This window comes from Bacillus rossius, chromosome 1 (assembly GCF_032445375.1).
Source record: "Bacillus rossius redtenbacheri isolate Brsri chromosome 1, Brsri_v3, whole genome shotgun sequence".
Classification (NCBI taxonomy): domain Eukaryota; kingdom Metazoa; phylum Arthropoda; class Insecta; order Phasmatodea; family Bacillidae; genus Bacillus; species Bacillus rossius.
The window spans coordinates 375,553,053-375,579,842 of record NC_086330.1 but is presented as its reverse complement, the minus strand read 5'-3'; the positions used below and the strand labels follow the sequence as shown (position 1 = coordinate 375,579,842).

At 37.5% G+C, this 26,790-nt stretch overlaps 2 protein-coding genes across 7 annotated transcripts in view; one reads left to right on the top strand and one right to left on the bottom strand.

Moving 5' to 3' along the window:
• LOC134528537 (ubiquitin carboxyl-terminal hydrolase 20) overlaps positions 1 to 7,532 on the top strand; it is an 80,904-nt gene extending 73,372 nt beyond the window's left edge. For 3 of the 5 annotated variants that reach the window (XM_063362250.1, XM_063362253.1, XM_063362254.1), the window contains one exon: positions 4,743 to 7,532. Coding sequence is in view for 1 of the 5 variants with exons in the window: in XM_063362253.1 (XP_063218323.1) it covers positions 4,743 to 4,798 (56 nt within the window). In the remaining 4 variants the exon portion in view is untranslated. The remainder of the gene's footprint in view (positions 1 to 4,742) is intronic. The other 2 variants (XM_063362249.1, XM_063362252.1) reach the window with 2 other exon arrangements.
• A 1,499-nt stretch (positions 7,533 to 9,031) lies between these two features.
• The window catches only part of LOC134528533 (N6-adenosine-methyltransferase catalytic subunit), a 33,899-nt gene continuing 16,140 nt past the window's right edge, over positions 9,032 to 26,790 (bottom strand). The window contains exons 10-13 of one of the 2 annotated variants that reach the window (XM_063362238.1): positions 25,715 to 25,862; positions 22,387 to 22,565; positions 10,564 to 12,340; positions 9,032 to 9,590 (exon numbers count right to left, since the gene is read on the bottom strand). In XM_063362238.1, the coding sequence (XP_063218308.1) occupies positions 12,229 to 12,340; positions 22,387 to 22,565; positions 25,715 to 25,862 (439 nt within the window). In that variant the 3' untranslated portion in view covers positions 9,032 to 9,590; positions 10,564 to 12,228. The remainder of the gene's footprint in view (positions 9,591 to 10,563; positions 12,341 to 22,386; positions 22,566 to 25,714; positions 25,863 to 26,790) is intronic. The other variant, XM_063362239.1, reaches the window with a different exon arrangement.

The following is a 26,790-nucleotide window of genomic DNA, read 5'->3' as shown; positions in this document are numbered from 1 at the left end:
AAAACAAATATTAATAAACACTAAAACCTCATGATCTAATTACAATTAAGTTCATTTGCAAATTCATCGATTATTAAGTTCATTTGCAAATTCATAAATTCAAACTTTTAAATAACTACTAAAAATTTCACGACTTAATTACAATCACATACACTACAAAATTACACAATTAAGCACTTCCAAAGTTACTATTAAGACGGTTTTATTGAAATGCTATCATAGTTAAATTTTCTGCATTTTCTGGAGTGAGACATTGTCTTCTGTCACTAACTACCAGTGAGTACCTGGAAAATGAACGTTTTGCATCAACATTTGATGTTGGGAATCAGATTGCCCTTAAACTGGCTTGAGTAAATTCACTGTAGTCCCCTTTAAGGGAGCAAAGTACCTTTGCAACATCAATTTGGCTTGTTTCTGGCAATGAAAGTTCATCCTCAATTATTTTTTTGAAAGCAACATAGCCATGTATGAATGTATCAATGGGAAGATGGGAAACAGAAGGCAAGTTATGCAGAGACTTCTGTAGGTTTGCATCTTCTATGCTAACCCTACTCACATTTCTTGGGTTGAACCGCAAATTAATGGCATTAAAGACTCTTAGACAAGGATGTCGTTTAACAGATGAGTTTTGCCTCAAACGCTTATGTTTCTCACTCGCGACATGTTTCACAAGCGTATCGCGTCTCTCGTAGTCTAGCCTGCAGTTACAGAATTTGCACATTAAAATTTTATCACTGATATAAAATCCTTCACTGGAAAATTCTTTCGATCGGTCACTGGCAGAAACCTTAGTTTTAGGCATTATCAAAAAAATTTTAATCACATAGGAAAAATTTAACCTCTCAATACGCAAAAACTTGCCGTGCTGGAAAGATCAAAACAATGGAGAATAGATGCGAATACAAACACATACCGAATACCAACATACGTACGTGAAAATTAATACCGACATAAACATGTACTATTTATTATTTACATTCGTTATGTTAAGCAGGGTTAATTTTATTTTCGTAGCCTACGTACTTTATTTTAAATAAACAGTAAAAGCAATGCGCTTTAGTGTGTAATATTTTAATGATTAAAAACGTAATCTTAGAAAAACATATTTTGGACGTTTGTTATTTTTGTATTTACAGAAAGTGAACGGCGGCCATTGTATCATAGTTATAAACATCTTAAATTATTATGGTACACAAGATTACCGTTTAAAGAAAATATTACGTTAATTACGAGACTTCATTTTAAAATCTATAATAAATCACTGTCGCAATTAATATATATGGCTGCTAGTTACTGTAAGAAATATTTGATTGTGCTGAAGGTAGTGAATTGTCCTTACTGAATGGAAAAAAAAAAAAACGTAAATAATCAGGATAGACGAACTTTCGTGACATCGCGGATTTCGCACAATTTCGTTTTATTTCGTGTTTTCAAGCGGTTTTCGGTGTTATTTCGTTTTATCGCGCATTACCATATAATCGTGGCTCTAGTTATTAGGCGTAAAGTGCATAGTTTTCTCTTCACAAATGAACCACCTACGCTGAACAAAGTGCTACGGTCCTTCCTGTTATATTACGTCTCCGTTATTTTATTAGCACCGACTGTACTGAAGTGTGTGTGTTGCAACTAGTGCTTGGCGCGCCAGATGAATTCAGCCTATCACTTGCTGACGCGGCGCAGTGATACGGCGGTGTTTGTTTATTTCAGAACTCAGCTAAGAGTGAACGGAGAATAGGTAATTGTAGCTGACTTAACCTAACCAACCTTTCATTTTAGTACGTATTATTTATATAATTTCCCAGAAGCCACTAAACTGCACATTTACTTTTTCTTTCAATATTTATTTATTATAAAATATTTGTGGGATTTTAATTCTTACTTATTTGAATTATGATATTTGTATTTGAGGATAATTTGATGTTCATATTCATATTTGATTCGAACTAGAAATCTGATATTTGTACAGGCCTATTTTTTTTAAACCACAAATGATCACTAATTTATTTTAATTGTTTTGAATGCATCTGTTTTAGACCACTTTATTACAAATTATTTTATTGTAAAAATGAAGCATATAAATTTTACTACTATTTTTGTGGAGTAAGTATTACAGAACAGGTTTTATTAAACTAAAAACATAGACACCAAAATTCTCTGTTTGAAAACAAAATTGGACTAAAAATATAATCATCTTGTCTCTAGCAATAAGCTGCAATGTAGATAGAATAAGTACATGTGAGTGTTGTCCTCTTCAAAAAACCAACATGGAAAAGAACCTGTGAAATGTAATGTGCAACCCGTTAGAGAACAGAAGTAAACACTGCACTGAAATGAAAACAGACAGTAATGGTAAACTCTTAGCAAACTAAACTCTAGCAGCGCAGTAATTTGACCTAACAAACAGCATCCGCACGAGCGGCTACAGTGTGTGCCAAAGTAAAGACCGTTCACTGTATGATAAGAATAAATGAATATGAAACCAAACCCATATAAATTATAATTAAAGACAATATTATATGGTTTTATTTTCAGGTCAGTTTCATTTTTAAAACTGGTGATTTTGGTGTAATTTGTTTTATCGTGTGTGAAATCTGTTCATTAAAACAAATATGACATTCAAATGCCCCATGATTATAATTAGGGACCCCAGAAAATGGTAAATAAAACTGGCTCATTTCGGTGCAAAAAAATGACAAAAGCGGTGCAAAAAACCGGTGTAAAAATTAGCAAGCGGTGCAAAAAATCGGTGTAAAAATAAGCAATCAGTAGAGACCCCAAAAAATTGTGAAAAAATTATGCCATTGGCGGTGTAAAAAAAACCTCATAGCCTTACTGCTTCCTTATTTGCCTGGCCAATTTTTGGGACATAAGTTTCTCTAAGAGTGTTGGCTGATGATGGCAAATCCCCTGCACCTAAAATGTATACATAAGTTACAATATACTTATAAATAGGTAGCATTTATAAGGTTATCGCTCAAAATATTAATGGGCTAATTTATTCAAAACAATTCTTAGCCAAACCTAACCTAACCTTTTCTAGATTAGGTACTGCTGGATTACAGAGTCAAACCATCAATCAATCAGTCAAAAATATCTTATGGTGTACTCACCATTTCACAATGCAATCCATCCTATTTATGTGTTTGTTAATCTGAGGTACTTGCATATTTATTTGAAGTAAAGGTAAGTTAATCGATAATATTGTAGGCCTACATATGCTTATGAACTTTTATTAGAGGGGGAAAACATTTCTAAATAAATAACGCTAACCTTCAACATTGGTGTTACACCATTCCCTCATAGCTGGATGATCAGCTTTTTCTAAAGGAATGTTAACTTCCTGCATCATATTAACAAAATCAGAAAAAAAAATTGTTTTCTGCACTTTAAAGCTTGTTTGCTTTATTCACGCTGTCGCCTATCGAGATTTGTTTAGACACGGTAGAATGCTTGACAAAATAATTGTCTTTTTTGTTTTGTTCTGTGTGTGTCATTTGCCACATGCTTTTTGCACGTGTCTTTGCGTGTACAATCAACCCGCACGTTGCAGAACTTGCACATCATAATTTTGTCCCGCTGATCAAAAATATAAAATCATCCGATTTTATCTCTCTTTCGCGATCAAACTTTGTCGAAGTTTTCGGCATCTTAGCCACAAATTCAATTGTATCACAAAACTTACAAAATGTGGACGGTATTTGTAAACACTCATAGATATGTGCACGCAAAAATGACTGCCATCTTAGCTCGATGCGATTAAATTAGTGTAGAAAAATCGACACCAGTGCGCCTTGCGGCAGAAACGACCATTATTCAAAACACGAAAACTGTGGAGTCAATTTGTTATGTTGGTAGTGTGCACATATCGATTGTTGACAATTTTTACATTTTGTTTTCATTTGCGATGGCAATATTTACTGTTGGTAAACAGAGTAATAAAAATACGTGGATTTCAGTAACGTGTCAAAACGAAGATAATATCACGGCACTAGTCTTTCAGTCTATGTTTATTTCACGCCTATGTTTATGATGGCGTAAATAAATAGAACTTACGACATAAGGACATTATTTTGTGAGAAAAAGCGTGAATTTCGTGCGAAAATTCGTGAATTTCGCGACTATGTCAAAATCAAAGGAAAGTCGCAAAATTTGTTTAAAGTATCAAATTTTCGCGTTATTTCGTGAATTTCGCGCTTCACCATTTTTCGGGGTCTCTAATTATAATTTCTCCAAAACAGTGTCATTTTGACTGATACATGATGCATGTTTATAATGATTTGTAATAAACATGTCTAACTTTACAGAACAAATAAAATAAACCTGTGAAGTATGCTTGTGTTTGAACAACATACTAATGCCGTAATGCAACAGCGGGTAACTAATAAATTTGCAGGATTAAAAACTATTAACCTTTTTCCAATTTTTTTTTTTGCATAAATTGTGTTACAAACTTCATGCTAAATAAATTACCTTCATTGAATGTAATATTTAAAAGATTACATATGTGATGTTAGTCATTAGAGGTAATTTTTGATTAGAAATGGAGATAATTTTCATGATTTTAATTGCTATTCTGTGGTTGCGGTGTTGTATGGTATATTGACAATATTGTCATGCTGTTCGGTGTTATTTTGGTTTTATTTTTATCACTATTCACCATATAATCTTTTCACTTTTTGTTATAGACACTATATAATTGTCTTTTTAAATACTAATCATTTCTCTTTCTTTGTTTTTTAAAGGTCTTCAGGCTCAAGTCTGTGGAAAGGTGTTTGCTGAAAACAACGTAAGCATTTAAAGAAAGTGTGATTCTAATGCAAACTATAGAGAAGATAAGTGAACATTTTATAATTTTATTTAGACTGTAATATTTATTAGAGTGTGTAATTGGAACACATTTTAAATTATTGTGAAATGAATAAAGTTACAAAAGTATTGGCAGCAATAACTTAGTTGCGCGATAGTGTACTTGTGAGAATATTTTCTTACACTTCAGAATATTTGAAAATTTTTTCCTGTTCATGTTTTTATTGACATACCAAAGATACAAAAAAAATGGACACGTGTGAGTTTTTGTGTGTACATACAGTATTGATGCGTAAGTTACGTACGTGTAAAAGTGGAAATTTGCATCAGACCATGTGTAGAAAAATCTCAGGGTCTGGGTGGGTAATTAATTGATTGTGATACTGTAACTGTTGAATTTACAAAGTTTATGAAGAAAGTGTTTCAAATGTTTAGGCTAGCAAATTGAAACTACCTATGACAGCTGTGCTGCGATATGATTGGATACCGGGATGTCCTGCAAGGGATGGTGCGGCCTGTCAGAAGATGGACGTAGCGTCAAACAGTTTGTAGCAAAATGTGGAGGTGACAAGTTGCCAAAGTTAGCGCTCAAAGCATGAGTTTTCTTAGTAAATTTCGAGCACTTAGTGTTTATTTTCTTGATAGTAATCAAACGCAGGCCTCAAAATATGAAATTAAAAATTTCCGCTGTGTACAGTATTTCATGGTATGTGTTTTGTAATTCATGACACTATTTTTTCATGTTAAAAAGTGCCAATATCAGATTAATGACAAACTTCAAGATAGTCGTACAAGTTAGAGAAATATGTGTAAGCATTACAAAAACAAAATAGACCTTTTTATCAAATTTCTGTGTATTAGAGCCTTTCTTTGCACATGCTGAAAGATATTTGTCTGTGTTTATGTATCATTGTTGTACTTTTGGGACCAGAGGATATTGTAATGACATTTGTTTTGCCAAAATCTTGATGCATTAAAATAATAAAGAACAGTCTATACTAATGTTCTCAATAATTATGTTATTTGTGTAATTGTACTCTATTCTCTTAAAAAAATAATCTCCTACCTTAATGTTAATGTACCTGTCTTTGTTTTATTTTTTTTTAACTATCTCGAAACAACTTATCAGTGATGAGTAAATCAATTTTATAGTACATTAAATTTATCTCTTCAGAATAATTTTAACCGTCAATATAAAACCACCTTAGGGAAGCACACTAACAAATAAAAAAGAAAATTTTCTGTGAGGGTTTTCACTGTTCGTAACATTAATTAATACACTTGGTGCTTTTGAAGTGCAATTTAAATGACTACTGTTAAATTGTTAAATTACAAGTATACACATGTAATTTGGACTGTAGTGTTTTAACAAACTAATTTTGCAACGTATTTCATGAGTTCATTACCCAATAATCAGTTTTATGTTTGTTTTTTTTTTTTTAAATATTTTTTTGCTATTGGATTTTTACTTGGATTTTACTTTATTTTGTGGTTTGAAAAACTCTCTGAAACAAAAGACAACTCACAAAATTTTGAGTCTAAAGAGCACTGCCATGCAACTTGACTTAAATTGTGAATGTCTCGTGATGATACATTATGATTTAAAACTTGTCTACATCTGCAGCAGTTAGAATTGTGCCTGTTTAAAAGATTAAAATTCTTGGTGCTTTCAAATTAAACACTATAATTTTCAATTTAAATTTTCACAGTCTAAACTGGAAATTCGTCATGGTGATAACTCAACTGAATATGTATTCACATTTTATTTTCAGTTTTAAATGAGACCATTTTATATTACGTTTAAGGATAAAAACAAAGTGGGTAAAAACCAAAATACATTCAGTGTTAGCTTATATAGTTTTTAATGTGTGATACTCCAAGTTGATGTGGTATTATTCATACTCAGTCTTATAGTAATGTGGTGTACATAGTTTTAAATATGAGGGTTGTTAGCTACTCTTTAGATAGTTTAATTGTGGCTCAAGGAAGTAGTATTGTTTGGACCTGTGTATATATGTTGTGACGTTGACACACACAGTATATCGAAGACTGTGTAAATTTGAATTTGTCTTTGTTATTGTGCCGCTGTGGTAATCGTTCCATCAAGATGATGGTGTGTATAGATCATAGTCAAAACAAGTACCTGTTTCTAGTTTTTAAATTTTTTTTTTTTAAGTTATACTTCTTTAGGCACGTTATGATAAAATGATGAGAGTGAAATTTTAAGATGCGCGCGCATCACTGTAACACAAAATTAACAGGTTGAAGCTGCCCGCTAAACCGCACATTAAATCTCGAAAAAAACCTACCATCGAAATAGAAATATAACCTCTGTTAGTCGCGCATGTTGGCACGCTCGTCGCCTCTGATCACTGTTTTCATATTTATAATATTTATTATCCACATGTTTCTAGTTTCTACATTCAAAACACGTGTTGTAGTTTCATACAAGTGCGAATTATATATGTGATGATAAATTATATTCAGTAGTGATTTAAATAGAATATTTTGATTAATATTATTTACTATTCGTAAATATGAGTAAAAAAAAAATTGTGCTTATATACTTTTTCAAGTGCTCCAATATAATTGAGGTTAACTATCCATTAGTGATGTGCGAGTCTCGGCATCATCGAGAACGAGTCGAGACAGAAATTTTCTCGATCTCGTCTCGAGATAATTTTTTTGGCTTGGAATTTTCGAGAATTTTTGTAAACAAGAAATAGGTTAGGTAATATAATATATTGAGGCAGCATTTTGTGTTGCGTGTTGAAATAATTAACATATCTTCAACGTAACGTAGATCGATTAAAATAAAATATACTTGTTACGCTAGTATACACGATAAATTATTAAAAAGTTAAAAACGAACAACTTCCGTTCACAAGTCACTACATGAAACGGTAAACGTAAACAATGAATTGTGCTGTGGTTATCACATTAAATTACAGAAGAAAATGATTATTTTCCGTTAATAAAACTAACATTAAAGTTAAAAATAAATCATTTTCGGTATCAATATCAAGTATCAACGTAAAACGGTACGGTAGAAAATAAAAATATAAACATGACTGCAGAATTCTTCCGCGATTGCATTTTGTTTTATGGCCTTAGGTTATACACACGGCCAGCAGTATATAACAAGCAACATGATGTTTAAATTGCGGTCCGTATCGATAGTGACATATCGATAGTGGCGAATGTTCAGACTTTCATGATCAAGTACCGTCCATGGCTCAAGGAAACTGTATAGACTATGGAGTCAATAACGTATGTTTACATACGACAGTAGGCAAATAAACTTGAGTGTAAAGGTAAAGTTGTAATTGCAATTGCAATTGTGAATACTTGATAAAATTATTGAATAATTATGTATGTTTGTCAGATTATTGAGTTTTACTTTTTTGGATCATATTATCCTTTTAACTAAAGTACAGATTTCTCGATCTCGACTCGATTCTCGAGAATTTTTAAATTTTTTCTCGATCTCGTCTCGAATTCAAAAAAGTCTTTCTCGCACCTGCCTACTATCCATATGTATTATTTATTGATATAAATTAAAATATTAGTATTTAATATAGTTATTACTAAATATTATTAAATTATTAATGTTAAATATTTATTATTAATTATTTAATATTTACAAATAAAGAAATAAATTTAATAAAAATTTAATAAAAAAATTGTGATAAAAATTAAAATTGAACATCAAATTAAAATATTAGAATTTATTTTTAATATTTATTATTAAAATGAATAAATAATAAATATTTATATTAATAAATATTTAAAAAATGAATAAACTTAAATTAAATTTTTGAATTTATTATAAAAATTTTTTATATATTAAATAATCAATAATAAATATTTAAAAATAAGAATCTTATAGTATTTAGTACAAATTATGTCATATATTTATTATTCTCTAAATTTTATTTATTTAATTTTTCAAATTTAAACTAAACTTTATTGACTGTGTTGACTATATTTTTCCAGCCATTTTATTATTTTATTGTAATTAATTATTTGCATGCAATTAGAAACTATTTTTTAATGATGCCAAAGAAGTAATATGTACTTCTCATGCACGTACATAAGTACATGCACCCATTTTTTTTAGTTAATAGTTTTATAGAGCCAGTCATAGGTGCACTAAATAAAATTCAATTACTGAATGTTTTTTTTTCCAAACTTTTTTTTTTTACACAATTTTAATGAAAGTGGGTTTGATTTTTTAAAAATTTAAATTTCAATATACATCAAGTTTTCAAAAATATTACATGCATTTGAACATACAATACAATAATTAAGCTTATGTTTTTTATAAATTTTTGTGGCTAAATTTTTTTAGGGACCTGAAACATTATACTTGCTTTTTATTTATGTAAGTAACTTAGTTTGACACCATAAAAACGACGTTGATTGACCGACCCTCGCCATCCCACTGTGCTTCTGTCGCGGCACCTGCTGTCAGCGCAGGTCCGCAGCGGTCTCCTGATGCCCCCTCCACCACTCCGCGATGTCTTCGTCGGTGGCCACCTCGAGGAAAGGCACGCGGTGGATGCACATGTTCTCTATTACGTAAACATACTTGTTCCGGAGCAGTTGCTCCATGTGTCTGTATTCCTCGCTGTCAGGCGTGCTAGGAGTCTGCACGTTCGCCGGGACAGTTCTGTTGCCGAAGACCCGCCCCCACACCGCCTGGAAGAGGGACGTGCTGGACCCCACTCGAGTTGGAGCGTCAGTGGTTTGTGCCACTTCTTCCATGGCTAGATCAAAGAGATCTGGGAGGAAAAAAAAAATATTCACTAAATGAAATTGAATTGAAAGTTCAAACTTTAATAAATAACAGTTCAGAACAGTAATCCTAAAATTAATTCAAATGTTTATAAAATCATGGTTATTTTCTAACAATGCAGCATTTCTGAAGATAAATTGTAAGAGTTGTTGCTTTTTCAATAAAAAAAAAAAATCATTACGAAAATTATATTTTTTAGCATTAGATGTGCCTCTATTTACAAATAAAAAAGAATTTCAAATTTTGGTTCTGGTTCCTGAGAAATTAACGTTTTTACGTTACATAATATAGCAGAGATTGTTTTCCCCAAGAGATATACCTGGTCCTGATGTAGCCGCTATACTGTTTACTTGATGCTAACTGCAACATTATCCTGTGGTTCTCCAGAGATCATTATGGATACGGTGTAGCGCAGGCTTCCTAAACGACAGGATGTTTCATGTTAGTATGTTACAGCTACAAACAAGACTGTTATCCACCCTAATTGGTTTTCCATTCCGAGCGATTATTTAATTTTTTTTAACAATCTCGGCTACGCTACATTCATAATAATCTCTGGATAACCACAGGATCAAGGTTGCCGCTAGTGTCAAGAAAACAACAGGGTGGCAACATCAGGATCAGCGTAATCTCTTGTTGAAAACAACACAACTACGCTAATAAAGAGCATGTCACTGAACAGGCTACCTACCCTAACCTATAAACAGTAGTTTCAAAATGTACCTAATGAAGTAAAAATGCATCTTCACATTTTTATTTGCTTTTCTGGTACGCCTAAGCCCCTCCTCTCCTGGATAATTATCAGTCACAAATTTCGAAATTTGTAATGCAGAATTAAATAATTTTTACACAAAACAATTGATTAATATATTATAATTTACTGTATTAGTACTAATAAAATGAGTGATTCAAATGGGTTTTGCATCATATTTATAGAAATGCCAGAGCAGGATACTTACTTGTTATGATGCAATATTAAGATGTGCACTTGGAACAGTTTCAAAACATTCTGTCACTTGCAGACACTAATAGAGTAATTAAAATAGTGTGGACTATTTTGTGAGTAGAACGTTTGTGTTAATTAATTCACAAACCCAACTGAAACAATTGAATTGAAACTAAACAATAAAATTAATCATGGAGATATAACTCAATATACGTTATATACATAAGTATGAGTCTATGGCAACACCAACACAAACTTGTAAACTTTTTTTTGTGGTTTAACTTTAAAAAAATCCTGTTGCATACTTTTTGCATAATTAGCTACCAAAAGTTGAATTTTTATTTTTTTGTGCAGTAGCAATAAGGACATTCAAATGGCTTAACAGAAATGAAAAATTTTTGTTTCATGGGCAAAACTTCTGTAATACTGGCTGTGATATATTTAGATTTATTTAAGAACTTTTTTTTTTTAGTTTTTTTTTTTTTACTTAGTTGTTAATAGTCCTTAGTATGTTTCAAGCAAATATTTTCTCTGTGGAAAGCGAAGGTTCTACTTATTCTTTATTCTTAATCCATGTTAATTTTGTTTATATGTATAAGTCTTTACAGAGCATATTCATTAAACCTATATAGCTACAGCTACGAAATTAAAATACATAATATTAGCAAAGCATCCGTATGTAGTCAAAAGCTGGTTTTAGAAAGAGTACAGTGATAGAAAATAGAAATTTTAAATTAAATATTTGACAATTTCTTTATTTTTAATATGAATTATCATAAGACGAAATTAGTTTTAAGCTGTTTTACAATTTTAAGTTATGGTTGGTGACATATTGTGACTTGCCTGTTTTATAAACGACTGTGGTTTTCTTTCATCTGTTGAGTGCAGCCCATCTTAAGGCTCTGTTATTGGTTATTTAAGGGGCCCGCCTAGTCAGGGGTGTATCTGTGTTAGGAGGCAGGATGATAAGTGTGATGCTCCACTGTGTTTCTGGCGTGGTATCTCCTTAGAGGAGTGCAAGGAAATAAACTGGCACACAAGTCTTCTCATGGTGCATAGGACAACTATGAAATTTGCGCGGTAATCATAACATTAGATGGCGGAGAAATTAAGATAAAGGTGTAATCTAAAGCCCTTGGGTGTTTTCAAGCATCTTTACCAGGCGTTTTATGTATAAAAATGAATAATTATTCTCAAAAAAAAAAATACAGAACACAACTATCCATCGGCCCTCAGCACATTCATGAATAGACACCACGAGCCAGTTACAAATCACGTGGTGTCTTATGGAGTTTACACACCACATGTGTCCCAGGTACACGAGCCCCTTAATCTTCTTCAGCGACTTTATATTTGTAGACCACCTTCAGAATATATAAAAAAACTTAGCTCTACATTAAAATTAAAGTGTCAATCTTTCCAGTAACAACGAATGCTTGGTGGACTCACCCTTTAATCAACTTATACATATATGAGACATACCATTCTCCATCTCTTCCAAAATTGCCGCCGAACAAAATTAGAAATGTTCACATACATTCTCACTTGCACAATTAAAAAAAAATTATGTGTAGACAATTAACTGTTTTAATTAAATAAAAATTTCTATACATAAAGGTGTTGGTCTCCTCACGGGAAGCCGTGGGATGTACGTTCACGCAAGCACTGCACGCAGCCTTCAGTTCTTGGACGGCATCATGCAGTTGCCGTCGGGGTAGCGCTTCCTGAAGGCCTGGATCAGCTCCGGGTCGACCAATCGCACTCCGTCCACCTGGTTCCCCAGCGTGATCCTGCACAGCCACTCAGGTGTGACCTCTCACTGAGTTAAACTATGGTTAGAGGCAAGATTATGCTGTGCACAGTAACATGACTGAAATCACACCAAAATGCAAGGAAACACACAAAGTATGACAAAATTAGTGTGAATTACTTTATCAATTAAAAATTTTAAATGAAATTTTAAAATATTCAGTATGTACATACTACAATTTTTTTTTGTTCTAGAGTCTGGTTTGATTTCTAAATAAAAGTAAAAAGATTAATTTAAAAAATAAAAAAATGTTTTAGTTACAAAACATAATTAATATTTAACTTAATAAAAGCAGTTAATATATGATAATATGATACATCATTATGAAATGCGTAAGGAGGTTGCATTTTGAGTCATTTATTAATATTAATAGGATTGTAATAATACAGTGAAGTTATTTAAAAATAAAAATATTACACAATTATAAACTACATGTTACGAATTGAGTTTACTGTCACCAATTTTCAAATATAAATTAACCATAAACAATTATTTAAAAACGTGATCCTAAAGTTTCCAAGATTTTCTGTATGTTATCAGCATTTCGAGGAGATAAATAATCAAGTCAAGTACCAATTTATTTATTTGTATCGTTGCATGTAGAAGTTTAAATTTTGGGTTAAAGTACAAAATTCTTTGAAGCATTACTTTGAAATTAGTATTACTCCTATACTACGAACATTTTAATTACTCTTGTTGTTTATATAAAATTTTAAAATTATATTCATTTATGCAACCACTGAAGAGTGAATTTTCCCATATGAAACAGCAAGAAATGCATTAGTGAAAATAATGTAATTAAACTATTATTTACAACATATAAAAGGGACGTTACATAGTACAATGTTAATTGCAACTGACTAAGCCTGCAGGGCAGCAACATGAAGCGTTGTCGCGTGCCAAAGGGGACCGACGTGAGCAAGGGGCCTAGCCGACACCTGGGGCCACCCTTCCAGAGCCGTGGGAAGAGGGTGAGCTGGGATCCCTCCTTCGCAGCTGCTCGCCCTACAACCCCCTCCGGCCGGGGGAAGCGAGCCCCACAGCACCCGTGCCTGCCGCCTCCAATGAGAAGGTCCAGTTTGGGCACTATACGACAATCCTATCCTCTCAGGCTAACCGGGAGGAGGGAAATGTGTATCAAGTTGTAATAAACACCTGCCACGAACTTTACGCCTTTCTGTTCTGTAGAACATTTACCTCTTACCCTATCATCTTGTAGTGGGTAACTCTCCAGTAATAATTTAATAACGCCCAACTACAAAGAAAAACTTTATTTTCACCACATGTTTCACAGCTCCTTCCAAAATCACCGTTACAAGCCTCTCTCTCCCTCCAAAGACAAAGTTCCATATCCTTCCGCGGTCAATATTGGCACTTACTTCAACCAAATATACACTTCAAAGTAACATAAGTTTAACAAAAAAAAGATACAAGATTTTAAACCACAAATTCATTTACTTTACCATTATTTAAACAGCTTACAATAACTTCTGGCAACCTATAAAAAAATAGTTCCGGCACAATATGGCGGCAGCATACAGCGATTTTGTCTCAAATAAAGTGAAACGTCACTTGGCCAATCACAGCTAACTAGGTCACACCACAACACTTTCAAACACCTGGCGCCAGCTGGACGGCCCTTCCTTACTCCTTCTTCCCAAAACCCGGCTTAAACTTAAATTTATAAATCATCTCTGCCAGAAATCACCGACAGAAACAAAGGAGTTATAGAAAACATTTAAGGAATGCAGAGACAAATATTTCCATACAAAACATAACACAAGAATAAATATTTTTTTATCTTCTCAAAACCTCACGCTAAAGAATCAATGTTAGGGTAGGTCAGTGCCTAACCTCCTTACAACCCCCCAAGTTAAATGGAGTTTGAGTAAACAAAATTTAACTTTTGCCTGAGGTATGTGCAAGCCGGCGACCAATTCTCCCTTAGTTACTTCCTTCCAGCTTTTACACCACTTACCTCACAAAACAAGATAGCCATTTACAAGTGTTCAGTTTTACTTAATTACTTTCTCTAACACTGTTAATAACAAGTCACAGAATCCCAATAGACAAAATTACAGACTTGTAATTAACAAACAAACAAGAATATACCCTTAGCACAAATCTACTTGTACACAACCATCAATAAAATAAACCCACATTGGCTCTTACCAACAACCCCCTTATGAGAGTCCCAAAATGTTTCAAGAGATTTCCTGCTTCAAGCCAACATGTTATGCAGGTTATCCCGTTACATCACTAACCACACGACAAACATAAAATCAAACAATATAACATGAAACAACTCTCGAAACTCTAATCAACTTGAAAATGGCGCCACACGATTGGATTCACGTTTCACTAATGTACGGCTTTAACAAATATTGGTTGAAGCTACCTCGAACACCCCTGCCACCAGTCAAGTGTCCAATCTCCCAGACATTTTTTCCTACTTCCCTAGTGATCCTGAACGGCCCTTCATATAGCAGTCCCAGTTTTTTCGTCTCTTTTAACATAAAATCACTTCTCCCACAAACTCTGAGCAGTACCAAATCCCCTACCTTGAAGTTACTGCTTATAACTCTCTGTTGTACTCCTCTCCTCAATGCTGCATGCTTAAGTTTCAGTTTAACTTCCTCTATCCTGTCACTAGTCTGATCCTCCTCCCCACTAGGAAACTTAAATTTTAGGGCTAGACTGTCCCGCTGAATTTTGCCACTGGTAAGTTCCTGCGGTGAAAAACCTGTACTGCTGTGAATGTGTTCATTAAAAAACCTATTTAATAGTGGTACAGCTTCAGCCCACTTGCTGTGCTGCTCATGGCAATAGGTGCGTAGCAATCTCCCTATTTCCCTCATAACACGCTCAATCGGATTCCCCTGCGGGTGCCTGACAGAGCTATAGATCACATCAACGCCCTTCCAGGCTAACTCCCAGCGCCAAACATCCGCAGTGAACTGGGTACCGTGGTCACTCAGTATTCTCTTAGGTACACCCATTCTTTCAAAATAATGATTGAGTAACTTGTCAACACATACCGCTGCCGTGGCTTTCTTTAAAGGATAGCAAAGCACAAACTTGGTACAAACATTTAATACAGCGAAAATGTACTGGACACCTCCCCTCGACTTGGGCAGTGGGCCATATAGGTCCACAGCTAAAAGATCCTCCGGTCCTGATGGAACAATCGGTTCCCATTTACCTTCCCAATTACGATTAGGGTATTTCGCCTTTTGGCAAATGTCGCAACTACTAATTATTTTCCTAATTGTCTTTTCCATATTAGACCAATAGTAGCTGTTACTTGCTAACCAAAATACTTTTTTGTTCCCAAAATGTCCAGTGGATCGGTGAAGATGCCATACTAATTGGTTGACCAATATCTTAGGTATACATAGTCTCCATTTTCCCGAAGCATCCTTCCTATAGAGTATTTTCCCCGTTATACAGTACCACAAAAGCAGCTTCTGGATTTGTGGTTCGTTGACATCTTTATTTTCATCTTCTAATACCCCTATGATCATGCCCCAGACTTCATCTTCCCTTTGGGCCTCCCCTAACTTGGTGAACTTCCTAAATAGTTCATCATCCTTTTCCACATTAATAATGGCCATAATGGGTCCTGCTCGGGGTTTCTCCTCCATAATTAACTCCCCTTGCTCTATTATCGTCCTACTTAGTAAATCTGCATCCCCATTCTCCTTGCCCGAGATGTAAACAATCTCCAAGTCATACTCCTGCAGAGCTAGGCACCACCTAGTCAGACGGCTCCCCATCAGTTTGCATGATTGTAAGAAAGCTAGTGAATGATGATCGGACTGCACTATGATTTTACTGCCTAACACTATATTTCTCAATTTCTCGAGGCTCCACACTACTGCCAGACATTCCCGTTCCGTAACAGTATAGGACCTTTCAGCTGCATTCAAACTCCTACTCAGCATGGCTATCAGGTGTTCTTCCCCCTCCTCCCCTAGCTGGAAGCACTTTGCACCCAATCCATAGCTGGAGGCATCTGTACTGATGTAGAATTCCTTGGTGAAATCAGGGTGCCGGATTACACAATTGTCCACGAAAAGGGTTTTTGCCCTGTGGAAACTACTCTCACATTGGTCATTCCAATCCCAAACGCCATCCTTCCTAAGTAAATTCAACATAGGTGCCACCACATCTGAGAACCGTTCAACGAACCTTCGGTAAAAATTACACAATCCCAAAAATCCTCGCAGTTCTTTGACAGTTTTGGGTCGCGGAAATTCTCTAATTAACCTCACCTTTTCCGGGTCCGGTCTTATTCCCTCTGCACTCAACCTAAAACCTAGAAAAATCACCTCGTTCCTTAGAAACATTGTTTTGGATACGTTCAAGGTTAAATTCACCTCCCTTAGTCGGTACAACAACTGCTCAAGAATTTCCAAGTGCTCGCCAAACGTTTCTGTTGCAATTAGCACATCATCCACATAGGTTCGAACTCTGGACTCTAATTCGGGACCTAAGGAAGCATCCACCGCCCTACAGAACTCCCCTACACTATTAGGTAAACCAAAAGGCAGTACCTTGAACTGGTATACACGCCCCTTGTAAAGAAAAGCTGTGTATTTTCTATCGTTGACATGCAGTGGCACCTGCCAGTACCCCTTTACAAAATCAGTCGTGCTGATGTATTTACATCCATAGAACGCAGTGAACAATTGGCTGGGCTCCACTGGACTCTGCCTATCGGGAACAATTCTGCCTTTTAATGCCCTTGAATCTACACATAGCCTCACCCTCCCATCTTTCTTTCTAGCACACACCAAGGGGTTTACAAAAGGACTGTTCCCTCTTTCGATTATGCCGCTAGCTTCCATCTGCCTAATTTGGTTCTCAACCTCATCCTTACATGCCCAAGGGATCGGGTAGCTCCTACCTCTGAATGGCGTGTCGTCTTTCATGGGTATTCTGGCCACATACTTGGTGGTCAGCCCAGGTTCTCCCCGAAAAACATCTTTAAATTCAAGCAACAGTCCCCTTAACTGCATCCTTTCCTCCTCACTTCCTACCTCACATCGCTCTAACATATGCTTCACCTCCTCCTCCCAAGGTGTAGCGGTGACCCTTTGAATTTGTTGTGGGTCCTTTTCTAACATTTCGCCTAGTTCTTCCTCCAATTTACCCTCCTTCCAATCCTCCACACACTGTACCCTCAATACCCCCGGACTCCGGTCCAACCAGTTGTCACTCCTCACCATAGCATAAGGGTCTCCTTTAATGAAAATCCTAGCCTGAACAAAATCAACAACTATGTTGTGACTATGCATGAAGTCAATGCCAAGTATCACCTCCTTGGTTAATCTGGGTATAACCAGACAATTTGCACGGTAGGTCTCTCTCCCTAACTGAAAATCCAAAAAGATTTGCTTGTTTACCTTTCTGCTTTTACCCCTGGTGGCCCCAATTACCGTCAGCTGAGGTACGGGCAGTGTGGGATACGTGAATCCCTGCTTGTTTAGCTCTGCTAGGAACTGTTCGGAAATCCCACTGACTTCCGATCCCGAATCAAAAAGGACTGCTACCTCCTGGTCCCCTATCTTACACATTAGTTCAGGCACACATACTTTATTTGGTTTCTGGGCTCCTTCAGACAATAAAAATTCTCTATCATCAGTGAAGATTGCAGCAGCCATGTGAATAGGCCTACACCCACCTAGCGGCCCTTCAACAGATTCGATCGCCCTAGCCTGACTGCCTAGGCTCGACGATCCACTTCGTTTCCCGATTGGGCATTAGAACGGTGGTCGCCGTTGCCTCCTCTCTCATCTATCTTACCTTCTTTCTCACCCCTCTCTCCCTGTCCTGCACCCGCTTTTCTATCATCCCCATCTACTGGCCCACTACCATTCTTCCCGTATCTCCAGCTACCTTGCCCCCTCCCATTACCAGATCCTCCTCCCTTCCATGGCCTGGTTCCCCAGTGGCTGTTATTGGAGTCCTGGTTACTGCTGCTGGTCTTTTCCTGAAAATACCCACCTTGGCTCTGATACCCCCCACTTGCTTTGCCATGGCAAAAATTATCGACCCCCAAACTCTGTGGTTGTCCAGACGCACCTCGTGGCTCTCTCCAAGCATTTATACGGTCTAACTCCTTAAGTACCTTGCGCAGCTGCTCAACAGTGGATATATCCTTTCCTACCAGTGCCTCTTGTACATGTTCAGGTGTTTGTGAATACACAAGAGTAACTATCTCCTCCTCACTGAACGCTGTATCGTAATACCTACTACGCTCAACTACATTGCTAAGATGGGCCTCTAGCTGCCCTGCCACGCATCTCCCCTGATACAGATTCGCTCGATCTATCCCTTGCACCCTTTTCCCCCAGTATTCACTTGTAAATTCTTTTTCGAATTCTTTGAACGTGGTAATGCGGTTTTCACTTAGCCTCAACCAATTCTCACCTGTCCCCACAATGGATCTCTTTGCCACAAAAAGTTTTTCATCTTCCGAGCACCCATAAACTGCGAAAAATTCGTGTAGTTTGCCAAGATGCTTCTTTGGGTGTACCCTATCCTGCCCCGAAAATTTAGGGATGTCTCGGTCCTGATATGGCTGTGTGAGACGCCTATTTCGACACATACCGTTTCCACTACACCCCCCAGCGCTAAGTTCTCCCTCTATCGTAGCTAACTTTTGACTGAGGTTCCCTATCTTGGTTTCGTTCCCGTCTATCTTTCGCCCCCACTGGTTCATCTCATTGCGAGTTTGTGCCATGGCTTCTTCCTGCAACCTACTTTCGCTTGATAGTTTTGCTTTAGCCGTCTCTAGCTCTTGATTAACAAGCAAAACTTCCCCTCGGCTGCTGGCCATCATTCCCTCTAGGGATGTCAGCTGATGTTCTATGTTTTTGACATCAAGTTGGTGAGTGTTTACTTCCTCCTCCACTTTGGCTATTTGCTCCCTAATGGCCACCTGTTCCTGGACTAGGCTGGAAACTTGGTTTTCCGCTTCTGCTAAACGACCAGCATACCGCTCTTCCAAAACCTCCTGCCTCGAGCGAAACTCTGCAAAATCCCCCCTGATCTCTGCTTTGAAATTTTCCAACTTTTGATGGTGTACCGCAAACATTTCTTTAATTAGTGACGCTAGATCCTGGTTACTCTCCCCTGCTGGCGGAGGTGGTGTGGATATGTCCCCGACAGATTGTTCCTCCCCTTGCTCTACTATTTCCCCTTGCTGATCGAGCACCCCAACACTTACTAGTGGCAGGTCCTCCAAACTAGCGCTTGTTGCGCTACTGGCTAGTGCCCCAGTTGATCGAGTATTTACTGGCGCCATGTTCAAAGACAAAGATATTATTTACTCATACACCAGTTACTCTAAATATACAAAACAAAAAACAAACATTTTCCCTTCCACTAAACCCCACAGGATCTCGAACGTGTACAGCTAATCAACGATCAAAGAGTACAGTTCCAACTTACACCACTGCACCTTATCCTGTTTTGCACGTTTTTATGCTTTTTTTTTTTTTTTTTTTTACAAAGACCCTACATAACAAAAGTGCACAACTACTTCACAAAGAAAAATATAACACCGTCAATAGGCTATTATCACAAACCGACGAGTCGAAATACTTGGCTGATACTGTGTATGTAGGGGAGTGTGACGGTGTATCTCCGACCTTAATTGACGGGTTCCCTGGTGACCGCTGCGAATGCCGCCATGTCGTCCACGGAGTGTCCTAGGCCGTTGTCCTCTGCCGAGCTGTCCCACGCTGTCGCCTCTGCCACTGTAGACACGTGGTCGTCTATGCCGCTGTAGACACTTGGGCTTCACACGTAGAATCACACTTCCTCCAGTGATTACACCGCGAGTGACTATTTACGCCGCATTCGTTATTCTGCACTTTGCAGACCTCCAGTCACGCTCCCTAGGTGATTACACCGCCCTTTGTTTCCGCTGCATTTGCCACGCCGACGCCGACCTTTTCACAAACAACTCCTTTTGTCCCTTTTTTTTTTTTCACTCAACACTGCCTATTGTTTACCCGAGTACTCAACTTCGTCGGGTCCCTGTTCGGGCGCCAAAATATGTAGTGGGTAACTCTCCAGTAATAATTTAATAACGCCCAACTACAAAGAAAAACTTTATTTTCACCACATGTTTCACAGCTCCTTCCAAAATCACCGTTACAAGCCTCTCTCTCCCTCCAAAGACAAAGTTCCATATCCTTCCGCGGTCAATATTGGCACTTACTTCAACCAAATATACACTTCAAAGTAACATAAGTTTAACAAAAAAAAGATACAAGATTTTAAACCACAAATTCATTTACTTTACCATTATTTAAACAGCTTACAATAACTTCTGGCAACCTATAAAGAAATAGTTCCGGCACAATATGGCGGCAGCATACAGCGATTTTGTCTCAAATAAAGTGAAACGTCACTTGGCCAATCACAGCTAACTAGGTCACACCACAACACTTTCAAACACCTGGCGCCAGCTGGACGGCCCTTCCTTACTCCTTCTTCCCAAAACCCGGCTTAAACTTAAATTTATAAATCATCTCTGCCAGAAATCACCGACAGAAACAAAGGAGTTATAGAAAACATTTAACGAATGCAGAGACAAATATTTCCATACAAAACATAACACAAGAATAAATATTTTTTTATCTTCTCAAAACCCCACGCTAAAGAATCAATGTTAGGGTAGGTCAGTGCCTAACCTCCTTACAATCTGTCTATCACCCACCAAAAGCCTTATGCAGGCACCCTGCATACCCAAGGGAAGGGACAGGCTAAATGGCCTGGTGACCTGGGTTCGACCCTCGCACCTTGCCTCGTTCCTCACCGACACAAAAGTGAGGTGGTTCCTCAGTGGCCGGAATATTCAGCAACATTAGTACGCCATAGTTGCCACGCCCCGAACTCTTGGGCAGAACTGAAAGTACTCGCCATAGTTGCCACGCCCCGAACTCTTGGGCAGAACTGAAAGTACTCGGCGACATTGGCCCGCCGGGAAACAGTCACACCTGAGGACGGGTTGGTTGGTCAGGAACACTAACCACAGCTCACCTGGTCGGCCAGACTACCTCTCGCATCCTCTCTTACCGGCTCCTACCCCGCCTGGCCTTATGCGTTATGCCCCATCGCCACCGGAGGAGAGTGAAGATGTGGGAAGACCTAGCCCGGTTGTCCAAAGAGGGTAGCCCTGCCCACATCCAAACTAAGAACTGGACGGCCGAGCAGTTGCAGCGAACGAGACCAGCGGCGCCCGGCCCGCGCCCCTACCACGCCAGTCACCAGAGCCCCGGCCCCGGTTGAAGGAAGCTGACCTCTGAGCCCTGAAGGAGGGTCGTCTGACCGCCCCTTCCTCCTCAGGCGGGGAGACGTGGAAGACATACGAGGCAGTGTTAAATTTTAATTTCCTGCCACTTTGGAAAACAACTCTCATGAGGTAGCATTAGTGTGCATGGTTTCTAAGTTTCCACATACACAGGCCGAGTGTTCCATTATTCAGCTGTTTCAGCATCTGGCTGCTTGCATTCACGTATTTAGTACTGAAGTGATCTAATTTTGGTGATGATGTAGTTTTTGAACAAAAGATAATACAGCTGGGACAGATAAAACCCAACCAATAATTTTAAAAATAATATATGCAAACCTTTTTATTGGATTTCTTTCAATTTTAAAACCAAAATTATAATAATCAATACATAATGGTTAATTTAAAATGTTAATTTTGCAGAAGTTATTGAACATAGATCCTCAAATTTTTTTAGAAAATGAAAAATTTGCCTTTTTAAAAAAAATCTCAGCAATCAGCATAAACACTTAAATTATAGCACATGCAAATATCATTTTTATTACCCAGGAACAACTACCTTAAATGTTTAGTTACAACCATAAATCAAGTGCAAATTTATATATTCAAACTTGAGGTGAACTTTCTTAAAATGTAATGTAATGTGGTATTTAATTCCAATAAATTTAGTGGAAATAGTGAGTTACAAGTGCCTGGCTTGCCACATGTACCTTACTCACCAGTTTGGCTGCACGTTGTGTGGACGTCCAAACAGCTCTATCTTGCGTGTTCCCGGCGATAGTCGCTCGATTATGCCGTAGATCTCGTCTGGTTTATGGCTCGTCGCTCGAACCTCTGCTACGATCACGTCACAGTCCAGTCCTCTGTTGAGGTTGTCGGGACTGCCCTTCATACCAACCTGAGAACAGCGACCTTCATTCAGTTCAACAGTCAAAGAAATGCAACTTTAATTTTATAGGACACAATGTCTCTCAAGTAAAATTTAAGATTTAGTTTTATGTGTTTATGAACAGTATAGAGATCCTTCAAATATAGCCACATAGGTAAACGTATATGTGAACTTAAAACTATTGTACTAATTTATAATACAATAAAACCAACCAACTAACAAATAGTGTTAATATCAGGTACAAAGCCACCTAAAAATTAAACACAAAATCAATACAATCACAGAAACTTGGTCTTAATGACCCCCCCCTACCTGGGCATACATAATGTGTGCAGAGATTCAGAAAAAACACACTTAAGACATCCAAGTGAGAATTGTTTAAGAAAAATCATTTTAGAATATGCTGAAAGTGGATGAGTAGTTTTGTTTTCATATTTAGTTTTTAAACCGTAATTTTGGACGAGTGAAACTGACTAAAACGTGTGTTTTCAGAAAGATGTTTTAAGCAGGAAACACTAGGTACAGATTCTTGCAAGCACCCAAGACTCACAGTTGCCCAGCGTACGACGAGAAGCTACGCGCCAGTTCTGAGCTTTGTGCTCGGAGAAGAGACCGTGCTAGAAGCACCAGCGAGTGTCAGCCTCACCAGAACAAATACACCCCTGAACGGACGGACCCCTTCACATTTTCACGAAATTATGTGCTCCTATCAAATGCCATATACAGTAGAACCCCGATTTAACGAAGTGCTACGGTTACCGAAAATGTTTACTCTAAATCGATGTTTCGTTAAATCCGATTTACCGATTTTCAATGACCCCCGCACTCATAATCGCGTCCCTACGTTTCCATATCGTAAACAGGGTCGACGCTGATATCTTGTGCTGCCGTGCTATCTCAGACTTCGTCAACTTTCCATCTTCAACGTTTTTGATCTCGCTCGTACGGCCCCCGGTTCGTACGTACACCTCGGTCGTACATACAGATTTTCAGAAACCGTGAAAAATGAGGCATTAAATTTAAAAAAAAATGTTAAAAATATGAAAAGTGTAAGAAATACGTTAAAGTTTATTAAAATACAGTCGCAACCTGCAGCGTTTATAACAAATACGAGCTACATACACATTGCGTCACAGTAAAAAATAAAAAATGGCCGCAAATTGATGGAAATTTACCGTCAGCGCGCCGTACGCGGAGAAAGGTCATTGTACTCGGTCAGCTGCTGTTACGGCGCGGCGTGGTCGCCGGCTGACTCTCTTTGTTCGCTGAGCTGCGCAGCACTTATAAAAAAACGTATTCCAAAAACTAAACACCGCGCACAAAGCTTTTACTGAGAATAATAGAGCTGTAGCAAACCGTATGTATTCGGTACCGAGTAACATGTGCGCCATCTAGTAACGAGTAACGAAACGTTACACACGGCTGCATCTCGTTACTCGCATTTTTCGTATGTTTTACGCATGCGCGCGCGTATTCGATGTATTTACGTTACAAAGAACGATGTTTGTTTATTAAAGGAATTGTGTGTAGAAAAAGTTTGAGATTGGAACAGAAACAACGTTACAAAGTATTGTTTACAAATTAGAAATATGTAATTATGTTTTTGTTTTTTATTATCGCGTATTTTCACGTTTTTTTGTTCTTATCTTAAAAGAGATAATATAAAAAAGCCGCTATAATGAGATTTAATTGTGTTTGGTTAACAAAAACTGTTAATTATGAAATATTGTTAATTGTTTATATTCTATTTATTATTATTTACGCGACGTCATACTGTTTGCGTACACAATACGACTCGATTCGTTGCTGCAACATAACATAGCATGTTATGCGGTATCAGAAGTAACGAGTAACGTAACGATACGATAGTAACGAGTACTAATTGTTATAGTAACGAACACATACGGGTACGCTTTTTTTTCGTTACTTTTACACATCTATAAGAATAATGATAATGGCGTATTGGTGTGACGTTGTCACAAGTAGAAAAAACCTGGAGGATGGGTTAGGGAATATTTGGAAACGTGAGATTATTGCCTAGCACTGTTACTATGTAGGCGTGAGTGGAAGATAACGTGGTGAGTCAAGCCAGGAATATGGGAGGGGGAGGGGGATGCGGACAAAGAAACCCTTCATGACGTCATGTGTCGCGGACAGTCTATCTATCCAGGCGCGCGCAATGGCACGCACCTACGCAATTCAGTTACAGCGCCCGGAGTTTTTAAGCAATTTGAACAATTTTTTTTAATTTTTTCGTTTTTGGACAGATGATGCAAAGTCACATATTAATATATAGTACCTCCATTCTATTACTGACACCACAGAGTGTATTTCTTAATAATATTCCATTACAATTTACTTTCATTGTTTGGAAATCTATATTAATATTTTAATAAATTGGTGTTTTTTGATGGTTCCTGAAAACCTTTACGTTAAATCGCTGTTTTCGTTAAATCCGTGTTCGCAAAATCGGGGTTCTACTGTACACATCAAAAATGTTACTTAAAAACTTTCAAAATTTTGTTGCTATTTTCAGATTTGAGACGTGATACTTATAACAATCAATTCTTTAGCAAAATCTAACATTATTACTCCATTCTGCACTCAAAATATAATACGTAACCAATATTGCATGTCCTCCTTGAAAAAAAAAAATCAAAATGAACCACAGTATATTTTGTTAAATTAATTTTTAAAAATGCAGAAAAACAACACGGCTTCCTTAAATTCTTGATACATGGCTTACTTAGTCACCATGTCAAAATTTTAAACATTATTTACACAAAATTGGTGCGTGCATTCTAAATAAAACTGAATACAAAATGTTAACAGTGTTATTAGTTCCAAAATGTTAACAAAAATTTTTCTGAGGAAAAACAAGCATCCAAACTACAGCAATCACGACTACTTCTTTCCTTATGGCCGCCTCCAGCTGCACTCAACAACCACTCAGGCTCGCGAGCGGCTGCTAGGACTCCGAGGACTTTCCTGCTAGCGACTGCACGGCAGGGAGACATGTTAATACAGGCTAACCTAAGTATCCGACGTTTAATACATCACACGATCAACCAGCGCGGCAGGGGTTGCTTGGAAAACTGTAGCTGTAAGATGGGAACGACGAATGCTATCGGAGTATGCCCGGGAAGTGCAGCACTCACGAGGCAGTGCTCCTTGCCGTGGTTGAGCCAGTGGCCCGTCCTGCCGGTGCGGATGATCCTCTGCAGCTGATTGGTCTTCACCCAGATGATCTCGTCGACGCGCTCGTAGCCCCACAGCTTCAGGCACTCCCGGCCCAACTCCATGGCCCTGTGCGGACATCCCTCGAGTTAGTGCAGTCACCTGCTTCCATTTGTGAGTCCATCTGACAGCTTTTATAATACTCTCATAGGATATGCCAGGTAAAACATTACTCAAGAGTTCTTTGAATTATTCTCGCAATTGGGGAAGAATGAGTTAAAACTTAATCCTGGTCCGGGCATATGCCACCGCAGGTTTCCCTGTGTGTGTCGGATAAAACCAGAAGAACGAACAAAGTAAGATGTGACACACAAAAACACAGAAAAATCAAGCCAAAATCGGTCTGTGCGAACTATTAAATGCATACACAGCACGGAGAACTCCGTGGGAGGAATTAGAACAACATCACAGCACAGACGGACAGAGTCGGTGGACAAGCACAAAACAGTTGCAACAAGAACATTAAGTACAGACAAACAACAACCTTGGGCAACACACAGTGTCCCGTGAAACTCGCAAACCAAATACGTACCTTGACTTTTTCCTGACCTCTCTGGTTTTTTTTACTTTTATACCTTTGTTTCTGACCAAACCATGCATTATTACTACCAATAAGGATGTTTGCCCTACTTCCTAACGGATCACACATCTCAATCATTATTCTATAACCCTTGATTTAGCCAAAATTGGGGTTTTGAGGCAGCTGTCATCTTACGCTGTATTCACAGGGTACATACATACAGGTCTTGCGCTGGACCCTGCTGCAAACTTTACACCAATAAAATTATAGGGGGTGATGATGATGGTCATGAAGCTATGATAATCAACTGGAACTGTGATTGGTACGTATTGCAAAGTTGTTTTGTCAGAAAGTCACCAGACAAATTTAAGAACTCTCTTAGAAAAGATATAAACTTTTCAAATTAGGTACTAATGTTGATCAGAAGACTGAACTGTGATACGTACAGTGTGTAAAATAAAAATTTTGTTTTGAAAG